This window comes from Rhinolophus hipposideros (assembly GCF_964194185.1).
Source record: "Rhinolophus hipposideros genome assembly, chromosome: 18".
NCBI lineage: Eukaryota > Metazoa > Chordata > Mammalia > Chiroptera > Rhinolophidae > Rhinolophus > Rhinolophus hipposideros.
The window spans coordinates 29,505,496-29,526,498 of record NC_138064.1 but is presented as its reverse complement, the minus strand read 5'-3'; the positions used below and the strand labels follow the sequence as shown (position 1 = coordinate 29,526,498).

Below are 21,003 nucleotides of genomic sequence, written 5' to 3'. Positions count from 1 at the left end.
CAGTTACAAGAACCAAATGACAAAAATCCCTCCTTCGGATGGGAAGGAGTGGTCAGTGAGGAGCCACCTGGGAATGCTTATAACTAGCACCACCCTTAAGTCTTGAATATTTCACATCCTCATTTTAGAAATAATAAATCCCTAAGCCTCTTTGTTCTTCAAGGTAGTTTCTCTATTCCGAGTCTGCCTGCTCCCACCACCTTGGCAGTGTACTATCCTCTTTCTTTCAATAAATTCACCTCGTTTGGCTTATTCAGTGCATCCTCGAATTCTTTCTTGCGGTGATACCAATAACCCATTTTCTGGCAACACTTTCTGTTTCTCCAACTAGGTTCAGCATGCTTTTTCCTTTTATCAGCAATGCTTGGCTTGGGTGGTTCCTCTGGAACAGAACTAAGCAACCAACTATGGCCCCTGGGCCAGATCCAGCCCACTGGATCATTGTAAACACTGATTTTTATACAGTGTTTACAGAACACGGCCCTGCCCATTTGTTTGCATATCATCTCTGGCTGCTTCTGCACTCCAATGGCAGAGTTGAACAGTTCCGACAGAGTCTGCAAAGCTGAACATATTTACTGTCTGGCCCTTTGCAGAAACAGTTTGCTGACCCCTGACCTAGAAAAATAGTTCCCGAAGATACAGAGGCTCAACAGAAAAAGAAATACCAATTACTCTCTTACAAAATAGAGCTGTCATGAAATCTTACGAAGGACTAACTTCTCCAGAGTGTGCCTAGCCAGGTGTTAGGAATACAGAACGAACTGAGAGAGGGAAGGCATGAAAGGACCAGTCTGATGAGGAAAAGAATGGGAGGAGCCCACGCTGGCTTGAGACCTAAGTCCTCTAAAGCTGCTCTGCCAGGAGAGTGCTGTGAGTTCTCACAATCAGACTATTTCCCACTTTCCTAGCTCGCTTTCTACCTTACTGTGACATAGTAAAAGCTGCTCAGTTTTCTAGTCCCCTCTAATGAAGGGGCTGTATGAATATAAACAATGATATCAATGTTTCAGATTTAAGACTTTTATTTCTTTTCACATCCAAGCAAGCCTGCATGGTTGAGGTTCGTTGCTCCCCTTCCTGCCCCCAAGGCCCTTACCACTTACAAGAAGAAGAAACATTTACTTTCACTCTACAGCTTACAGGCTGCCTATGCTTTGGCGGCTGACTTGTAATGAGTCAGAGTGCGGGCAGAAGGGTCGGTGGCATTGATCCACCTGGGCATCCAGTAATGGGTCAGCCAGTCCGCTCGGCCTGGGTAATGGCGTTCAAAGATTTGACGGTAGTAATAGCCTTCTTTAGTTTTAGGTGTATTGAAGGGAAATTTTTCGGCAGCCGTCGCCATCATGGTATCACTAACCTGTAAAAATAAGAGTATAAAAGCAAAATGGTTTTTTGAAAGGCGTGGAAATACTTGTATTTACTCTGGCTTCACAAAACAAAACGATATGAAAAGTTGACTATGAATTGTGCCAGAGACCCTCTGAGTCACCCATCACTTAGACTATATTAAAATGCCATACTATGCATAGCTGCAGTGACTTTTAAAGAACATTCATAGGCACATTTCTAATCCGTGGAGGCTCTGAGTGTTTTATTCATTTACGCCTAACAATGTCTGGCACCCAGCATGTGCCAAAAGTGCGTTAAATGAAGGTCAGTGCTGATTGCTTAAGTGTCCTCTCTCTTTTAACACTAGATGCTACTTTGTTATCCTGTGAGCTACTTAATTCTTATAAAGTTCTTATAAAAAAGGAAAGCTCTCCTACAGACACAAAACATTTAAACTGAGTACAAAATGAACAGTGATTATTTATAACTCTGCATCCAAATTGTCCTACTCTAGAAAATGTTTTTAAAGACATTATACCTGATGTTCAATATAGTCCTGTAATATCCTAAACCAGGAATTCTTAACTGAGGTTATGCCATCACTGAAGGCTTCTTTGGGTCTCCAGAGAATCTCTTTAGGTAACAGATTGGAGTCTTCAAATGTCTCTCTCAGGAGATGTTTTTCTATCCCATTCTGACAGGGAAACAAAAGGAGCATCAGTAAAAGTTCCAAATATAACCAATGGACAAGTTTTTTATCTTCATTTGATTTACCTACCTTGGGAATTCTCAGGTCTGGTGGCAGAGACAAGTAATAGGAACAAAAACGATGATCTAGAAATGGGACCCTCAATTCCAGGCTTAAAGGGGAAAAGAAAATCAAAATGGGTATTTAGTACCTGTCAGTTTAGATTCTGACGTCATTTCCTAGCAATTCAGCCAGCCTCTAACTAATGTTAAAATTTTATCATTTTTACAGTCCTCCTAACTGATTGCCCTATACTAATGCATGAATACAAAAACCTTCCTTAAATATATGCATTATCTAGGGAGTGAAACAAACCATCTGAGGATAATTATTTTTACTTTCCCTTCTGTGAACAACTAAATGCCTATCAAAAAGCAGAGAGAGAATCATGAGTTACCTGGTCACTAAGAATATCCTCTCCTTTCCCTTGACCTTTACGACTCAAAGTTTTTTCCAGGCAAGAACATTTCATCCTATTAAAAGCTGTACTAATAATTCAAAAAGTTTTACTCAACTGATTACTAATTTACATTCATGATTCAGTATAAACCAACGTTCCACAGTGTTTCATCACAGGACACATCATATTTCCTAAATCCTGGTGAGTCTGATTAGGACAAGCAGAAAGGAGCATAATCACAGATTCAGTTCATTCCCCAACCTGTATTTTATTATTTTCCAATTTAAGTGTGAGTTGGTGGAAGCAACTGAAACATATAATGTTGATTGTCTATCTTATACAGGAAGAGTCTTCAATTCTCCAATACAACCAGCTGAAACGTAAAATCTTCAGCCAACCAGAAATGATACCAAAGAAACCTGGTTTTTATAATCGCATCAAACAGGCATGGCAGGCTGTCAACATTTGTTACACGGAGGTGTGTAATCTTTACTTCTCTTAAAAAGACTTGTTAAAAAGAGCTGTAACTGGTTTCCTCTCGGTTGTTCAGATGTGAGCAGGATGTCATTATGCTTTAAAGATGGAAACTTGGTCTAAAACAACCTGTAGAAGTCCTCTCACCATTCCCTCAATAGCACTTTGAATTTAGCCTGATTCCTTTGGGGCTAAGTTAAGAGACAAGCTTCGTTTTCTCTATAAAAGTCATATCTTGCAACATATAGCCAACGGGAAAGAAAGAAAAAAAGAAAATTGGCTCTCAAACTTTTTGTTTTTTGAGGTTGTTTTCATGGTAGCTTTTTAAAACACTGAGTTACCCATGGGCAGCAGTAGTTCGATCTGCTCGGAGAACATCAAACAAATAGAGTTCCTTCAGAAGCCTCTCACTCTCTTCCCCGGCTTTTTCAGGAGAAGGAGCCTATTTTATAAATAAATAGCTGAAAGTTACAAATACACCAACAGATTTGCTTTGGATACATCAAACAGTTTTTACTTCTTACTTTTACACATACTCCAACGCTACAGGTGGGTAAGACAAAAAAGCTAAGCAAAGTTTAGGGAATGGAGTAAATGCTGTATAAAACATGTCTTCCCTCACAATAAAGAACAAAAAAAAAATGGACACACGGTGCAATAACCATAATATCACAAGGGATTAAGAAATATCAGGAACACAAGTCTCTTGCTTAACTAGTTTTAAAGAAGACAGATTACCTGACACTACTAAGACTTCTTTCTCCTCAAAAGAAACACAAAGCAGACAATATCAGATTTCTTCATATACCTCACAAGAGACTCAAAAATGTTAACTGCTATACTGAAAAGACAGATCGCAGAAAACAGTTTAATAATTCATACTTTTCTTAACCTAGCACCAATATCCCTCCATTTGAGAATACTTACCTTATGAAAATATATGTATCCCTGAGTTAGTTCATCTGAACCTTCTCCAGAGAAAATCACCACGCTATCTGTGTTCTTCCGAATGTACTTGGAAATTAAGTACATACCTTAAAAAAGAGACAGAAATTATTGTTAAGGTCAACATAACTCTCTACCAGAAATGCTTTTATTTGGCTTTTGGAAACAATTATAACTTTTATTCTTAGACTATACTCTGTATTAATATAGTTTCCAAAATAATGACATTTTTTTTCTACATGCCATGTATACATACACATAATCTAAAAGTCACACTTTTGTAATGAAATAGACTAAAACCATTCCACAATTTCATATATAGGTTTGAAAATTTTAATGCTTTTAGACCAGAACATCCACCTTAAAATTTTCCTAAACTGAACAATAACTCAATATCTAAAAAAATTTCATACCTTTCATACCAGTATCACTATATATAAATAATAAGAGCTGGGGTTTTGGTAGTTTTGTGTTCATCATTTTTCCTAGTACCCCCTTATCCACCAAATTTCACATAAAGTTAAGATACAATATAAGTTATTAGAAGATGACCATTGATTCCTGCTCTATATTCCTGTGAGCCAGTATTGGCTCTTAGCCATTTTTTTATTATTGCCTCCCTAGGGAGACTTCCTAGACATTTTTCCTAATTGCTCCCCTAATGAAATATTAATATCAGATATACTATATATCTCTTTATGTATTGTGGCTCTTTGGAGGGCTATAAACTATTGTAACACCTAAAAATTTTTTGCCCCCAATTTTTGATCCCTTGGTGGTGATTATCTCCCCTGCAATGGAGTCCTATCAGATTCTGAGTCTTTTAAGAGAGGCGCGTCTAAGCCAGTAGTATAGTAGAGGCTCAACAACAGATTGGATCAGTCTGATTTAGAGTATGCTTCTGATCTCGGTATGTATCCATGGGGTAAAAACTAGTATTGCTTGCTGAGCAATAAACATTACCGATTGAGAAACATTACTGATTTTATACCATGAAATATTCATCAATGTGTATCTAAACTGAGTATTCTTTACAGAAAATTAGTTACAAGAAATTCTTTACAGAACATCAGTTACAACTATTTTCCTATATAGCCCAAGAAACTTTATATAGAGAAATTAGGGGAATGGATACAGAAAAACACACACACACACACACACACACACACACACACACTTTCTGGAGAAATACAAATTGTGATACCAAAAAATGGAAGTTTAATTATGTATTTATCGTTCCTCTCACTACAAAAGAGATTCGGGGAATTCTTAAATGGTCTTGTCTTAAACAATTGCTGACACAGGAATTTCATTTGAACTCACTCTTGAGTATTGTTTTTTAAACTCTTGCTTGAAATAATGTTTTTTTAAACCTTACACTTTTTGAGTATGAAAAATATTTTTTGATATCATAAAATACCTTACCTACAGATGCACGCACTGTTGTAATGTCATAAGTTTCCAAGGAACATATGACTTCATCCAGGACCTGAATCCCCTCCTCAGAGTTGAAGAGAACTTCATGGTGTTCACTCCCAATATGATTTGCCACCTGATTATAGAAAGAAATACTCACACACTTGTTATTTAAAGAAAAGTACTGCCCTTGAAAACGAAACATGACAGCAGTTCCAATGCATTATGAATTAACAACAGTGGAAAACAAAAGGCAAAATAAGGGGAAATGGTTCTCCAGGACACCACATACAAGCCCCCCTAGTCAGGTTCCCTTGCCTCCCCGCCTCTACTCTCTACTCAGCCACCAAAGGGTAGGTCTCCCATCAGCCCCGTCCACTCCCACACTTCAACCTAACAATCACGAGGCTTCCAATTAGCATGCCACTCCCTCCCCCCCTAAACACACACCTCTTTTACCTAATACGCCTGCCTCATCTCTCTAGTCCAACCTGGTCCTGCTCTAACCCTGGTTTTCTTTTGCAATGCCTAATTCTATATCCAGGATTCTTTTCCTAAATGAAGTGCTCTCCACCATTTTCTTTGGTTATTTTGGATTCTTTCAGCATTAATCAACTTACTTTGGGACTGCTCTCTAGCTCTTTCTCATGCATTCTATGTGAGTTTTTCCAGAGTAAGAACAAAGTATCCTGCATACTGAGTATGTACCAGGTCCCCTATGCCCAGTCCTAGACAAAGTGCTTTATTTTAAAAAAGCAGTAACAGTCACTAAATACTTACTATATGCTGGGTTCTAGACTATGCATTGTACATGTATTATACATTTTTTACCGCAAAACTATTCCATGGTAAATACTATTCCTCCCATTACATAAGTGAGGAATTGCGTTGTAGAACTAGGATTTGAAAGCAGTAATCAGGCTCCAAAGCTTGCCGTCTTAATCACTATACCAGGCTCTGACTTTCAAAAGGATAGAATTATTATCGTAGGGGTTTTGTGAGAATTGCATGGGCCATAGTGGATAAAAGCACTCAGAATACAGGGTACAACATAGTTGATATTCAGCAGGCATTTTATTCTATTTTAATATCTTTAATTTAAAATAATTACTTGAATCAATACAGCAGCAGAAGGGCAGAATCTTCAATTATTGACTTGATTTTCATTCTAATAGTAAGTCTGTCTTAACTACGGGCAGAGACAGTATCTTACCTTTCTAGCAGCCAGTAAATCAGGACTGTCTTCCATGCCAATCGCAAATGTCTGGAAAGGGTACTGGACTTGGGCCTCTTTGAGCTGCTTCAACAGGGTGGCAGCAACCAAACTGGAATCCAAGCCCCCTGCGAGCAAGACATGAAGTACACTGGTCACGTGCCTTGCGTAAGAGGGGGACAGATGATTCACATTCCTATTACATAGCACCAAGTTTAGAATTTTACCATTTAAAATCCCCAAGTTTTATAAACTGAAAATGAACTTCAATAAGAGAAAAATCTAACATATAACCTGTGATAATGGTAACAGTATTTGAATTGGTTAAAAATCTCTTAAACAATGATTTCACTGATATGTGGTATATAAACCAAAAACAAGACAAACAAATGAGAAACAAGAACTCATAGACACAGACAATAGTTTAGTGGTTACCAGAGGGTAAGGGGGGTGGGGGGAGGGAGATGAGGGTAAGGGGGATCAAATATATGGTGATGGAAGGAGAACTGACTCTGGGTGGTGAACACACAATGGGATTTATTGATGATGTAATACGGAATTGTACACCTGAAATTATGTAATTTCATTAACAATTGTCACCCCAATAAATAAATTAAAAAAAAAAAATCTCTTAAACATAAGTCTAAAGAATGTTTCCTAACTCACTCAAACCAATAATATAATTATAGTGTAACTTTACATTGCTACATTACCATAAATACTAAATGCAGCTTACAGAAAACTTTTTCATCCAGTAACCGAAGAAAAATTAAATCACAGAGTACATACTTTATAGTCGACCTTTATAGTACATACTTTATAGCTACCTCAGGGATAGCTACACATCATTGAACTTAAACAAATACGAAGTAAATAGAATTAGGCTTTGTAACAGACTTCACCTGATAAAAGGCAGCCAATCCTTCTGTCTGTCATCAAACGTTTCTTAATGGCATTGTCAAAAAGAATCCGGAGGTTGCTCTTCACAGTTTCTAGCTCAAAACCTATTAACATATAAAGTAAATGAAACAACTCCAGAAAAGCTTGACTGAGTTATTTATTGAAATGAGGTCCACAATCACCCATGTCTGTCATAATGGCATTTGTTCAACAGTGGAGCTTGCCAGATCCCAATGTGTGACGTCCAAATTAAATAGGTACTAGACTTCTTCCAGTGATGAGAGAGTATAATGTTCCTTTGGGAGAAACAGGTGGGGAGTAGGTGGGTGGGCATTTGCTTTCTTACCTGGAAACAGTTTCTCCACACTGTCATAGGCGGCATGCAGAGGCTCATCTCTGCAGTGATGATATTTAACCATTTCCACCGAGGCAACTTTGCCGTTTGGCTTTAAATCCAAAACTTCATAGTGTCCAGGGAGAAAAGGCTCCACTTTTAAAAAAGGAGCTGTGGAGTGCTTCAAGTTAATAAGACCTACAAATCCAAAAAAATAACTTTATGAGTATACAAATTAGGATAGCACTTCACAGTAACCTTCTTGATTAGTTAACATTCTTTAAATTCCTATTTATTGTCTCTTTTTAATACATGTGCATTATGTCAGCAAAATGGAGGAAAAAATTAATCACTCAAACTCTACTATCTATTTACTAGAGGTAATAATATACAGCAAAATTATAGATTTCTAGTAATTCAAAGTGATAGGAAAAGCTCCAGTATTCAATTTCTTCTTTCTAGTTGGAATTTCTGATCAAGAAAATCTATTTTCTATAATAGAACCAGCTACAAAAAGAAAAACAAGATATATTTATTAACCAAAGAGATGGACTTGAACTGTTAATTTTATGATCTCCTGGCAGTCATTGCTTCATCACTAAGGTATTTTAAGAAACAGTTGTGGCTCCCAGCCCTTTAACAAGCAAAATGATTTACTATTTGGTACTTTAAAGTCAGATATTAAGAAGTTACACATTTATCCCTTACCTAATTATTATACATGGTGTGTGAGTTAAACAGTATAACGTAAATTTCTTCAGCAAGATCTCACAGGGAGTAGCCAACCTGACATCACCAAGATCTTTGAAATAAATAGGAACAGCCACTCTACACAGAATACTTGATTTATAATTTGAGTTTGTTAACCCAGGAGTCTACGGTGTAGCACTGACTTCAAAGACTAGATAAGACCCAAATCCCATCACTAGCTAGCAGAGAGCCACACAACCCCTGTAGGGGATAAGGAGTAATTAAAAGGTTTTAAGCAGAGAGTAATATGATCAGATGAGTTTTTGATAGGTTATTCTAAAAGCAGGAAATACAAATCACAACCACAATGGGATACCACTTCTCAACCACCAGAATGGCCAACATAATAGTAATAATAAAAGACAGAAAATCACAAGTGTTGACAGAAATTGGAACCTTCGTAAATTGCTGGTAGAAATGTCAAATAGTGCAGGCACTGTAAAAACAGTTTGACAATTCCCCAAAAGTCACATAGTTTCCATATGATCCAGTTCTGCTTCTGGGGTATACTCACATATGCAAGAAAACTGAAAGCATGTGTTTCATACAAAGCTTGTACATGAATATTCACAGCAGCTCACAGCCAAAAAATGGAAACAACCCAAATGACCAACTGATGAATGATAAACAAAATGGGATACATCCATACAATGGAATATTATCCTGTTACAAGAAATTAAGAAGTACTGATACGTGCTACAACATGGATAAACTTGAACATGAACTTGAAATGTCCAGAATATAAAAATCCAGAGACAAAAAGGAAATTAGCAGTTGCGAGGGGCTGAGGTGGTAGGTGGCAAGGGGAATGATAGGTGTGAGATTTCTTTTGGGGGTGATGGAAATGTTCTGAAAATAAAAGTGGTGATGGTGACACAAATTTGTGAATATACTAAAACCACTGACCTGTATACTTGAAAAAGGTAACTGTGTGGTATGTGAGTTATAGCTCACATTTTTTTCGTAAAAAAACCAAAAACCTGTTAGAATTCTCTAGATGAGATCATTCAGTCCGGAAAAGGACAGTGATATGAAGGATGTAAAAAATAAGACATTTCAAAGGGTAAATGGAATGTAACATTAGAATATCGTATCAAGTTATCAGGCCTAAAGGAGTCTGCTTTTCCCTGTGTTCTCTTTGCTGGGCTTCCCTAATCATACTAAACATACATACCTGTTCTGTGCCATTTGACCACACTAGAAATGCCTGAAAATAGACCAATTCAGACATCTTAGTCCCCACAATGTGACTAGTGTCCTAAGGACCCTTTTATTGATTTCATTATCCTTGCTTCAGCCAATGTTACACCTTAAAAACTAAGTGAGAAAGGATTTAAGGACTAAAGCAAAATGAAGTAGGCAGTTAGACCAGATTTTAGAATGTTATTGCTGTCTAGGAAAGATAAAAGATGAATGTCTTCCTCAAGTTTACTGTGAAAAAGTGCCGAATATGATTAGTTTAAGTATTTTTTTCCATTCTGTGGACTGTGTTTGCATTTTGTTGATGGTGTCCTTTGAAGTACAAAAAAGTTTAATTTGGATGAAGTCCAATTTATCTGGTTTTTGTTGTTGTTGCATGTGGTTTTGGTGTAATACTTAAGAAATCTTTGTGAAATCCAATGTCATGAAGATTTACCTCTATGTTTTCATTTAAGAATTTTACAGTTTTAGCCCTTCCATTTGGGTCTTCGATCAATTTTAATTTTTGTGAGGAAAGGTCCAACTTCATTTATTTGAATGTATATATCCAGTTGTTCCAGCATCACTTTGTTGAATAGGTTATTCTTTCCCCATTGAATGGTCTTGGTACTTGCTGAAAATCAGCTCATTCCAGATGTATGGGTTCCTTTCTGAACCCTCAATTCTATTCTACTGGTCTGTATGTCTATCCTTGTGCCAGTACTACACAGTCCTGCTCACCCTTGTTTTGTAGTAAATCTTGAAGTCAGGAAGCGTGAGTCTTCCTTCTTTGTTCTTTTTTTCCCAAGATTGTTTTGGCTATTCTGGGTCCCTGTACTTCCACAAGAATTTTGTCAGTTTGTCAATTTCTATAATGAGGTCATTTGGGATTCTGATAGGGGTCACATTAATGTGAAGATCAATTTGGGGAATACTGTCATCTTAATCATGTTAAGTTTTCGATTCATGATCATGAGATGTTTTTCTATTTATTTAAATCTCTCATTTCTTTCAACAATGTTTTATAGTATCACAGTACAAGTTCTGCACTTCTTTTGCTAAACTTAGTTCTAAGTATTTTATTCTTTCGGATGCTATTGTAAATGAAATTGCTTTCTTAATTTCATTTTTAGATGTACAGTGTTCGCTGCAAGTGTATTAATCAAACACAATTGATTTTTGCATATTGATCATGTATTCTACAACCTTGTTGAATATAATGAAAGGAATATATGGGAACTCTGTACTTTCTGTTCAGTTTTTCTGAAACCTAAACTTGCTCTAAATGTAGTCCGTTAATTTTTTTAAAATATTAAAGAATTAAATGATCCTCAGCAGGGAAAAAAAAAAAGGGCAAAGGAACTAAATAGACATTTCTCCCAGGAAAATGTACTAATGGCACACACATAAGAAAATATGTTTGACAGCATTATCGACAGGGAAATGCAAATCAGAACTACAATGAAATACTGCTTCACATGTATAATACTAGGAAGGCTAGAATAAAAACATCAGACAAATAATATTTGTGAGGATGTGGAAAAACCAAAACTCATATATTGCTGGTAGAGGATGTGGAGAAACCAAAACTCTCATATATTGCTGCACATATAAAATAGTGCAGGAAAACAGCCTGTCAGTTTCTCAAACAATTAAACAGTTACCATATGACCCAGCAAGTCCACCCTGAGGTATACACCCAAGAGAAATGAAAACATATGCCCACACAAAAACTTGTGCGTAAATGTTTATAACAGCACTATTCACAATAGCCAAAAGGAAGAAACAACCCAAATGTCCATCAACTGACAAATGGATAAACAAAATGGGGTATATCCATATAATGGAGTATCTTTTGGCCATAAAAAGTAAAAACAAAGTAAGTCATGATACATGCTACAAGATAGATAAACCTTGAAAGCATGCCAAATGAAAGAAGCCTGTCACAAAAGATCACATATAGGATTCTATTCATAGGAAATGTCCTGAATAGGAAAATCCACAGAAAGGTTTAATGGTTGATGGATATAGAGGGATTAGGAGTGATAGCTAAAGGGTACAGGGTTTCTTTTTGAGGTGATAAAAAACTTTCTAAAATTGGCAAAAGCTTTGGTTGCAGATATGTGAACATACTAAAAACCACCGAATTGTATACTTCAAATGGATGAATTACAGTATGTGAATTATATATCAATAAAGCTGTTTTCAAAATGCTAAATAAATATTTGCTATAGCTATGGCACGGTATCACAGTGCAATAACTGCAAGACCATTACAATATGACATGGGAAAACTTGCCAATACATACGACATGAAACCAAATGCAAAACATATCAACACAACAAAAATTAAATGACTTTACTATAGATTTATCCTTCAAGGATTACCGAATTTAAGTGATAAAAAGGAGAGTCTAACTCCTTGGTTTAAAAAAACACAAAGCTCAGAGGGTCCATGACTTACATAGTCAATTGTAAAATTTTGGATTGCCCCCTATGGGATTTGACCTAGAAGAAAACACAAAATCAGGACAATAATAATAAAAGAAAGCAGGATAATAATGGAAATCTATAAAAAAATTCTAACATTACCTTTAGCTTCTGAACACACGGCCAAAAATCCATCTTCTGTCATAGCTTTAAACAAAGGTCTGACTCCATAGGTATCTCTGCCCAGGAATACTTTCTTATTGGCTGTATCCAGTAAAATAAATGCAAATACCCCATCCAACATACAAACTGTTTGCTCAATTCCTCCTTTGTCATAGAGATGAAGGATTATCTCACCATCCACTTTGGTCTGATATTCAAATTCAAAATGGCGTTGCAGCTTAAGGAAGCAATAACAAAAAACAAACATTTTAGGGCCCTTGTGCATTCGCCAATAATTTTTTATTGCAAAGTGACTTCAATATTTCTGTCCTAAATTATCGTTTCATGCATTTTAGTGATTTAGACGAATGATGGCATTATAAAAATATAGCTTGTTTGAACTCACAATCCTACAAATTCTTTAAAACAAAAAGGCTAAACCTGTGAAAATTTTACTTGCATTCTGATAAACAGAATGCAGAGACAATGTACCAGAGCAGCAACGTGTGGAGGGATGTGAATGCATGTTATATATACATACTGTGTATGTAATACAAATATATTTACATATCCAGAGGGTACCAAAAAAATGTATACACATTTAAGAGATAACAGCTCTTAAAAAATGTGTATACATTTCCCCCCCCCGCCCCAGGTATATGTAAGTTAAACAAATAGGTTGCCTAGTTGCCATGATACTAAAAATGTGTTTTCTGCTGTGAAATTTTGGTTTGGGAAAATAGTAGTATCAGCTGAAGTTCTTCCAGTTCAGCCTCAAAGATCTACTTAAGAAAATAGAAAGCAAAATGACAAACATCTTTGGCATTATTCCCTGACAAATAAATAACTCCATCACAATAACAGAAACACCTGGTCCAAAACAAAGCTGCTGGTCCTAGGGAGGACTACAACATCCAGTCCTTCCACCACTGCAGTGGAATTAAAGCTACTTCTCACTGATAGACAAAATGACAGTGGAGGTTAGTCCACATACCCCAAAGAAACAGCAAAGAGCAAACAAACTAAAAAGCTTCTGCACAGCAAAAGAAACCATTGGCAAAATAAAGAGGCAACCAACCAAACAGGAGAAGATTTTTGCAAACCACGCCTCCAATAAAGAGCTAATATCAAAAATATATAAGGAACTCATACAACTCAACTACAAAAAAATAAACCCAATTAAAAAATGGGCAGAGGACCTGAACAGACATTTCTCCAAAGAAGGCATACAGATGGCCAATAGACACATGAAAAGATGCTCAACATCACTAATCATCAGAGAAATGTAAAAAAAAAAAAAAAAACCCACAATGAGACACCACCTCACCTGGTTAGAATAGCTACTATTAACAAGACAAATAATACCATGTTTCCCCCAAAATAAGACGTAACTGGACCATCAGCTCTAATGCGTCTTTAGAAGCAAAAATTAATATAAGACCCGGTCTTATTTTAATTCAAGACCGGGTCATATATAATATAATATCAGACCAAGCCTCACATTAAGTTTTGCTCCAAAGAAGCATTAGAGCTGATGGTCCAGCTATGACTTATTTTCAGGGAGATACGGTAATAGTAAGTTTTGGAGAGGCTGTGGAGAAAAAGGAACCCTCATACACTGTTGGTGGGAATGTAGATTGGTACAACTGTTACGGAAGGCAGTGTGGAGGTTCCTCAAAAAACTAAAACTACAATTACCATATGACCCAGCAATATGTCTCCTGGGTATGTAACCCCAAAAAACTGAAAATGTTTATCCATAAAGATATATGTGCTCCAATGTTCACTGCAGCTTTATTTACGGTGGCCAAGACATGGAAACAACCAAAGTGTCCTCCGATAGATGATTGGATAAAGAAGATGTGGTACATATACACAAAGGAATACTACTCTGCCATAAGAAAAGATGAAATAGTGCCATTTGCAACAACATAGATGGATCTTGAGATTATTATGCTAAGAGAAATAAACAGAAAAAGTCGAGAACCATAAGATTTTACTGATTTGTAGGATATAAAACTGAAAATAACAAAGGAACAAGACAAACAAATGAAGAAACAAAAACTCATAGACACAGACAATAGTTTAGTGGTTACCAGAGGTAACCACAGAAGAAGGTAAAGGGGGTCAAATATATGGTGATGGAAGGAGAACTGACTCTGGGTGGTGAACACACAATATGAGCTATAGATGATGTTATTACAGAATTGTACACCTGAAACCTATGTAATTTTACTAACTATTGTCACCCAAAAAATTTTTAATTAAAGTAGATAAATAAATAAAAATAAAATAAAAAAAAGAAACAGCAAAGAGTCCATCACTATCATCGCTTGCATAATGAAAGGGTTTGATTAAGTTATGCCTGAACTCAGGCTCTCCATCACCATTGGCAAACTGTGAGATGAAAAGTCCTTGCTGTGTTTCTCTTTGTTTGTACTTATGATTTTTGGCTGACAACAGATAGATTAGAGGTTCACATAAACAAAATCAGGTGGACGTCCTAGATAAGTTTAAACATTTTAAAACATGTTTTTAAATTTCAAAAAGTCTATGTGTTTGTACATGTATGACCTATGAAACATGCTCTACAATCTCACTCACTTTATAAATTTGTAAACGTTCTGTCTACAAATGGACTCACAGAACTGTCCAAAAATGGGCTGTGGCCGCCTCCCATGACTATAAAGCCACCTGCCTCCTGGTTGCTTCTCCCTACTCTGTCTGAGAGACTATCAGGGATGATCTGTCAGTAGCAGGTAGAATTTGGAAACAGTCTTCTGCTGTCCCTTCTGGGCATTTAAGTACCTGAAGGATAAATGACCCTAAAGCATTCAAAGCAAGCAACAGCTTCCCAAATCAACCTTCCACCACCACGTCATTGTCACTCTGGCCTAAACCTTGCAGGTAATTTATTGGTTAATGAGTCACGTGTACCACTTCCTATTCCCTCTACATGAAATGCTCTTCCCAGCCTTGCTAGCTGATCCTTGTCCACTGCTTCTTAGCTCAAGTGTCAATTTCTCAAGCGGCCTTCTCTGAACCACCTTTCCTAAAACTGGATCGCCCATATCCATCAGCTCCATAGTTATGTTTTCAGAATGCCTATTACACGTACAATGTTTTCGTTTTGGTCTGCTCCCTAATACAATGAGCTCCTTTAGAGTGCAGACCTACCTTCATATTTACTATTATATCCCCAGGACCTAACACGGAGCCTAACACAAGTTCATAAGGAAAAAAAAAGATTCTTAAGCATTACAGAACCTGAATTGAAATCCTCATTTACTTGTGTTGTGTTTTTTTTTGTGACCAAGTCACTTCACCTCCTTGTGCATCAGTGCCTTATCTATACAACTGAAACAAAGGAGATAATGAACATGGAAAGTGCTTTTTGAAAAGTAAAAAGCATTATACAAATTATATAAAATTATCATAATCAATGAGCTGTGAGGTTTAATCACATCAGATATCTTCTGATTTCATTTTCTTTACCTTTTGGTGGTTGTAGATTTCACCATTGTAACAGAGCCACAAATAAGGATATTTCTTCACTCGAATTGGCTGCATTCCAAAAAGTGGGTCCACCACCGCCAACCGGTGGAATCCAAAGCAGCAGTTGGTGTATCCATTGACATTCTCAAAACGGAATGCATCTGGACCCCTGTGTGCAATCTTCATAGCACTCAGACACTGAACAGAAAGACAGTCGTCACTGCCAAAGAGGGCCCAAATGCCACACATGGTTCAACGGAACTACGGCCTTTCTAGAGAGAAAAAAGCAGACCAAATAAATATTCAGCATCCGATCCAAGTCTGTATTAAATCTTGGTTCCAAAAACTTGCATAAACCACTTCAAAGACTGAAATACAAACTATCTTATCTACAGCAATTTCCCACTAGGTTGGCAGGCACAGGGGAGTTAAGAGAATAGTTCCATTTACTCCCAAGTATTCAGAAAAGATGGATGACCTTTACATGCAGCCAGCTATAGGAGCTCAGCATCCAAAGCCTGCATCTGCATCTCTCTCACCTAGGTCACTTTAGGATTTGGTCAGCTAGAGCTGACAGTGTTCAGGCCACACTCTGTTGTGCATCCTAGGTTTCCTTCCAAGATACACATACACATGTAGGCTGGCTCCAACCATGTGAGACTGCAGCCCCACCTTCTCCCACCCAGAATCTCAAAAGCCCTCAAAAATCCAAGATACTTTCCAGATTACTAGTTTCCTCTTAAGTGTCCCTGACAATTAATGTCCTCTGTTTACCTGTACAAACTGCACATAGAATATAGTGGGTAGAATAAAAGATCATACATACTGCTGAAGTATAATATTAAGATATACAGCTCTTCTAAGCATTTCACAACTTCTAGCTTACCCAAGTGATTTATTCAAATGTGATAAAAGAAATCCTGAAGAGAAAAAGAAAGCAGATATCCTGGCTTTATAACAACAACAACAACAACAACAACAACAACAATTACATTGACAGAGATACAAAATGACTATCATCAAAAACATCCGCAGAAAAAAATGTTCTCAGATATTTTTGTTTCAAAGCTTCCTTGGTCAAGAAGAAAGCAAAGTAAGTGGGACAGAGACAGTGACAACATCTCTGAAAAACTACTGGGTTCAACCTTGCAGGCCAAGAAGCAAACAAATAATTCCTACAAATGTTAACTACTTCGCAATTTTAATGTGAACTAAAGGGTTATTTTATTTGGATGCTGCCAGCTCAAAACAGTTATTTCACCAAAATATCTGTTAATTTGGAAATGATTTTGGTTTTCTTAAAAATGAAAATTTGCAGCCTAGATAATTTGGGACAAAAACTATAAAGAAAAAATATATATAAAAATTGTATCAATTACTTTGAGCAATCCTCTGAGGGCATTTCATTTGTATCTAAATGAACCAAAGTCTTGTTTGGCCTTTCAATGAGACCAGATCAAATTAATAGAAAATTGTATTTAAAAAGAAAGTTATTAACTCAAGCAACTTGGGAATAAATTATCACATGTCCTATGCAGTCCCTTCCATACACTTGGCCAAATAATTTATGAGATATTTACTTTAAGTTTTAGTGGGAAAGTTCACTAAGATTTAAGTGAGATAACTATTGATAAACCATCTATCTACCTTTGACTCTATACAGTATAATGGAATACTACTCAGCCATAGGAAAGAATGAAATCTTGCCATTTGCAACAACATAGGTGGACCTTGAGGGTATAATGCTAAGTAAAGTAAGTCAGAAGGAGAAAGACAAATACTATATGATTTCACTTACATGCGGAATCTAAAAAAACAAAACAAGAATTTTAAAAAAATGAACAAATGAAATAAAACAAAAACAAACTCACAGATATAGAGAACAGCTCAGTGGTTACCAGAGAGGAAGAGATGAAGGGGGTCAATTATATGGGGATGGACAGTAACTAGACTTTGGGGATGATCAGTTTGTAGTGTATATCGATGTCAAATTCCAATGTATACCTGAAACTTACATACTAAATAAAACCGGGCTGGGTAAGTGCTTTGAAAACCTCCTGAGGCCATTAGGGAACCATTTGCCTAAGTCTTCCTGGTGTTACTTAGTGAATCCCATTAAGCACACTAAAGATAACACTAACCACTCCAGCGGAGGGGGAGGAGGGTAAAAATAGTTTGTGAAGCACACTTAATTTCTCTGGCACAAAATAGCAAATTAAAACCATCACCTAGGATTTTTATTGGAGTTAGTCTTATTGGAGGGCAAAGGTCCCACTTGCAATGATTTTTTTCCTACTGCTGCTACTTGTTCCCAGTAATTTCCCCTAGTTCCTCATAAATGTCTAGAGCAGGGCTGTCCAACAGACATGGGAGCTACATTTTTAATTTTAATATACTAGCCCCATTAAAAAAGAGAAAAAAGGTGAAATTAATTTAAAATATATTTTAGCACAATGTACCAAAAACAGTATCATTTCAACATGTGATCAGTCTGAAAAATCATTGACAAGATATTTTACATTGCTTTTCTCCATTAAATCATCAACATGTGGTATGTTTTACACTTACAGCACATCTCACATCATACTAGCCAGCATTTCAAGTTCTCAATAGTCACATGCAGCTGGCCACTACAGAATGGGACAGCGTTGTTTCAGTGCATTTAATTTCTATTCTACTTACCAACTAGTTAAACTTCTTATCACTTTATTTTTACATTAATATCTCAGCAACCAACTCCTGGTCTGGTTGAAGACTCAAGTTACTTCTAATTAACCTTACAGCAATGTGATCAATCAATGAAAAAAAAAGTTCTTGGTGCTTTAAAAATATTAATCAAGCACCCAAGGCAACAGACAGTAAAGAAATAATGTAGACCCCCAGGGCCGAAAACTGGAACTTTATTCAAAACAGTAACATTAATCTGAAGCGAGTCCTGTAGAACAGATCCTACTGAGAAATGGTGTCCCAGTTCTTTTGACTTTTTCTGTACCACACCACCTGCCGCCCTCACCATATCTCTTTTGACAGTTTGCTCAGTAAGTCACTAGTCCTGCAGTCTACAAAGGGGGGTGGAGGGGTGTCTAGCTAAAGGTGGGGAAAGGGGGAACCAGAGGTGAGGGGGTAAGTACCGACCCTGATGCTGAGACCCACAACCCGGCAGACCCTCCCTCCTGGACCAAGACCAAGCTACTGAGTCGCCCCAGGATTCCCACCTGCACCCTGGCCACGTGCACCCTCCAGCCCGTCCAACACCAGGCCTCGGGATAGCGAAAATTTCCACAGGCTTCGACACAACATAAAAAAAACATAGTAAAATTTACAGGGGCCAACGTAGGCCGCCGCCGCCTTTTCTCCGGTTCCCTGGATCCCTTCCTCCCGAGACCAGCACTGAGGTCTTCTCCCGCTGGCTCCCGGGTGCTCGACACTTGGCCCCGCCCCCTTACCCCAGCAGGAGCCACAGCATCTGCAAGAGCGGGGATCCGCATCTGCCCTACAGTCTGCAGCGCACCCTCCTCCCCCGCACCCTCCTCCCCCTCCCGGGGCAGCCCCGAAGCTCGCGGAGAGGGCGCTCGGCTAGGCGCAGCGGCCCAGTTTACCTGGGAACGAGCGGATCGGGTGAGCCGGTGAGCCGGTGGCGCGGAGCCGGAGCCGGAGCCGGGCTGGACTGCAGGAGGGCGGGGCGCGCGGAGCGCCTCCTCTCACTTTATACCCGCCTAGCTCCTGTAATGCGTGCGGGAAGTTTCATCATGCAGACGAGGACCAACCAGCGGGCGCCGGGGCGTGGAGTGGCCCAGCGGGACGGGGCGGGACTGGAGGGGGTGGGGGGTGAAGCAAGGGAGAAGGTGGAGCGAGGAGGATCTGCTCTGCTTCCAGCTTGTTAAAGCGTTAGGGCTCTTGCTGAATAGCCTCAGAAGTCAGGCCAACTGCTGCATTGACACCTATGGTTAGCTTACCTGCAGTTCTGACAATTAGAGAGTCTTCTGTACTTTGTTCTTAGGGAAATCATCACCAAATTGATTGCAGTATCCCCTCTGCAGATAGAGAAAGTATACCACCACCATTTAAAAAAATGTACTGTGACTTTATAACACTTATATAGATTTGTATTTTGTTATACCTCAGCACCAAAATAAATTGAGAAATAGTAAAATTACACGTGCAAGACATACTAAGATCAGACTACAGTCAATGCTTGTAGAATACAGGTTTGATATCCCTGTACAATACATTCCTAACCAGTTCAAAAATTGCCAAGAATATAAATTCCCCAGAGTATGCAGTGAGCACTTAGTAGTTGGCAGGCAAGAACAAAGATGATAGATGACTATGTTCTGAGGTTCTTTATTGACCTAAAGTTTTCAGCATCAAGCAGACTTTACTACATGCTCATCTGCGTACTATCTTTTAAACCTGAGAACCTGAAAAAGTAGGTCTTCTATCCACATTTTACAAATGTAAAGATAAAACTCAGAGAAGTCAAGGCATTTAGCCAAACATACACCGTTTGATTCACATCATAAAGAACTGAATCATAATCTGTATGATTCATTTCCTTTATCACCCTGTCTTTGTACTGGAAGACAGACACTTGAGATGTTACCTAATGTGGTTCGTTGTGCTGGATATCTTCCACTTGTCTTTCTGGAGTCATTCCCCATCCTTCTCCACCCACTTCGTTCCCTGATGCTCTTGCCCTCCTCTTCCAGTGGAAATGTCCAAAGGGAGTCATTTCGAGGAGACGCAGAGGGTGGGAGGGAGACATTTCAGGGTATTTCTTCCCCTGATTCTCTTACCACAAAATTCCCAAGTCCACAGCTCCTGTCACCTGGCCCTCTCCTTCCCTTCAGATTCTAGAAGCTGCTCTCTCCTCTGCCCCTGCCGTCCTAGCCCTTGGGTACTCAACTCTTTGCTTTACATAAATCCTGCCCATGCTTCTGTAATTAGTCCCTCCAGGAATATGCCATCTGCATCCCATCAGAATCCTACCCGCCAATACATTGATCTAAGATACAATTGAGGATGCGGTAGATGTAACTACAGTGGTAGATTATTCACGGCCTCTCATAATTATTAGACACACATGAAAACTAAATTATGTTGGCCTATTTTCCCACATCTTATCCCAACCCCACATTAAAACCTCACTCTAAAAGCAGCCTTGGAACACTTAAAATTCTTTGACCTGAGTCACTGAGGACTCAGCATAAAATCCTCTGCCAAGTA

The 21,003-nt window shown here is 38.1% G+C and overlaps 1 protein-coding gene across 2 annotated transcripts; it reads right to left on the bottom strand.

The window, feature by feature from the left end:
* Window positions 1-1,002: 1,002 nt before the first annotated feature.
* ASNS (asparagine synthetase (glutamine-hydrolyzing)) lies at window positions 1,003-19,474 on the bottom strand. Of its 2 annotated transcripts, none has more exons than XM_081079628.1 (12): window positions 19,377-19,474; window positions 15,778-16,049; window positions 12,283-12,520; window positions 7,775-7,960; window positions 7,431-7,532; window positions 6,529-6,656; window positions 5,325-5,451; window positions 3,882-3,988; window positions 3,296-3,396; window positions 2,111-2,192; window positions 1,871-2,026; window positions 1,003-1,360 (listed from the first exon to the last, which is right to left on the bottom strand). In XM_081079628.1, exons 2-12 carry the CDS (start codon window positions 16,024-16,026, stop codon window positions 1,151-1,153), a joined length of 1,686 nt encoding a protein of 561 aa, XP_080935754.1. In that variant the 5' UTR covers window positions 16,027-16,049; window positions 19,377-19,474; the 3' UTR covers window positions 1,003-1,150. The 2 variants fall into 2 exon arrangements, with proteins under 2 accessions (XP_080935754.1, XP_080935755.1); XM_081079629.1 differs by lacking the exon at window positions 19,377-19,474 and adding an exon at window positions 18,993-19,299.
* Window positions 19,475-21,003: the final 1,529 nt, after the last annotated feature.

Bases quoted from the DNA above. Each gene is read 5' to 3' on its own strand.
- ASNS (XM_081079628.1), bottom strand. From the start codon at position 16,026: ATGTGTGGCATTTGGGCCCTCTTTGGCAGTGACGACTGTCTTTCTGTT. The intron at 5,452-6,528 runs GTAAGATACTGT...TTCTATAATCAG, and splicing joins ATTTACTGGCTGCTAGAAAG to GTGGCAAATCATATTGGGAG. The intron at 1,361-1,870 runs GTATAATGTCTT...TTATTTTTACAG, and splicing joins AGGACTATATTGAACATCAG to GTTAGTGATACCATGATGGC.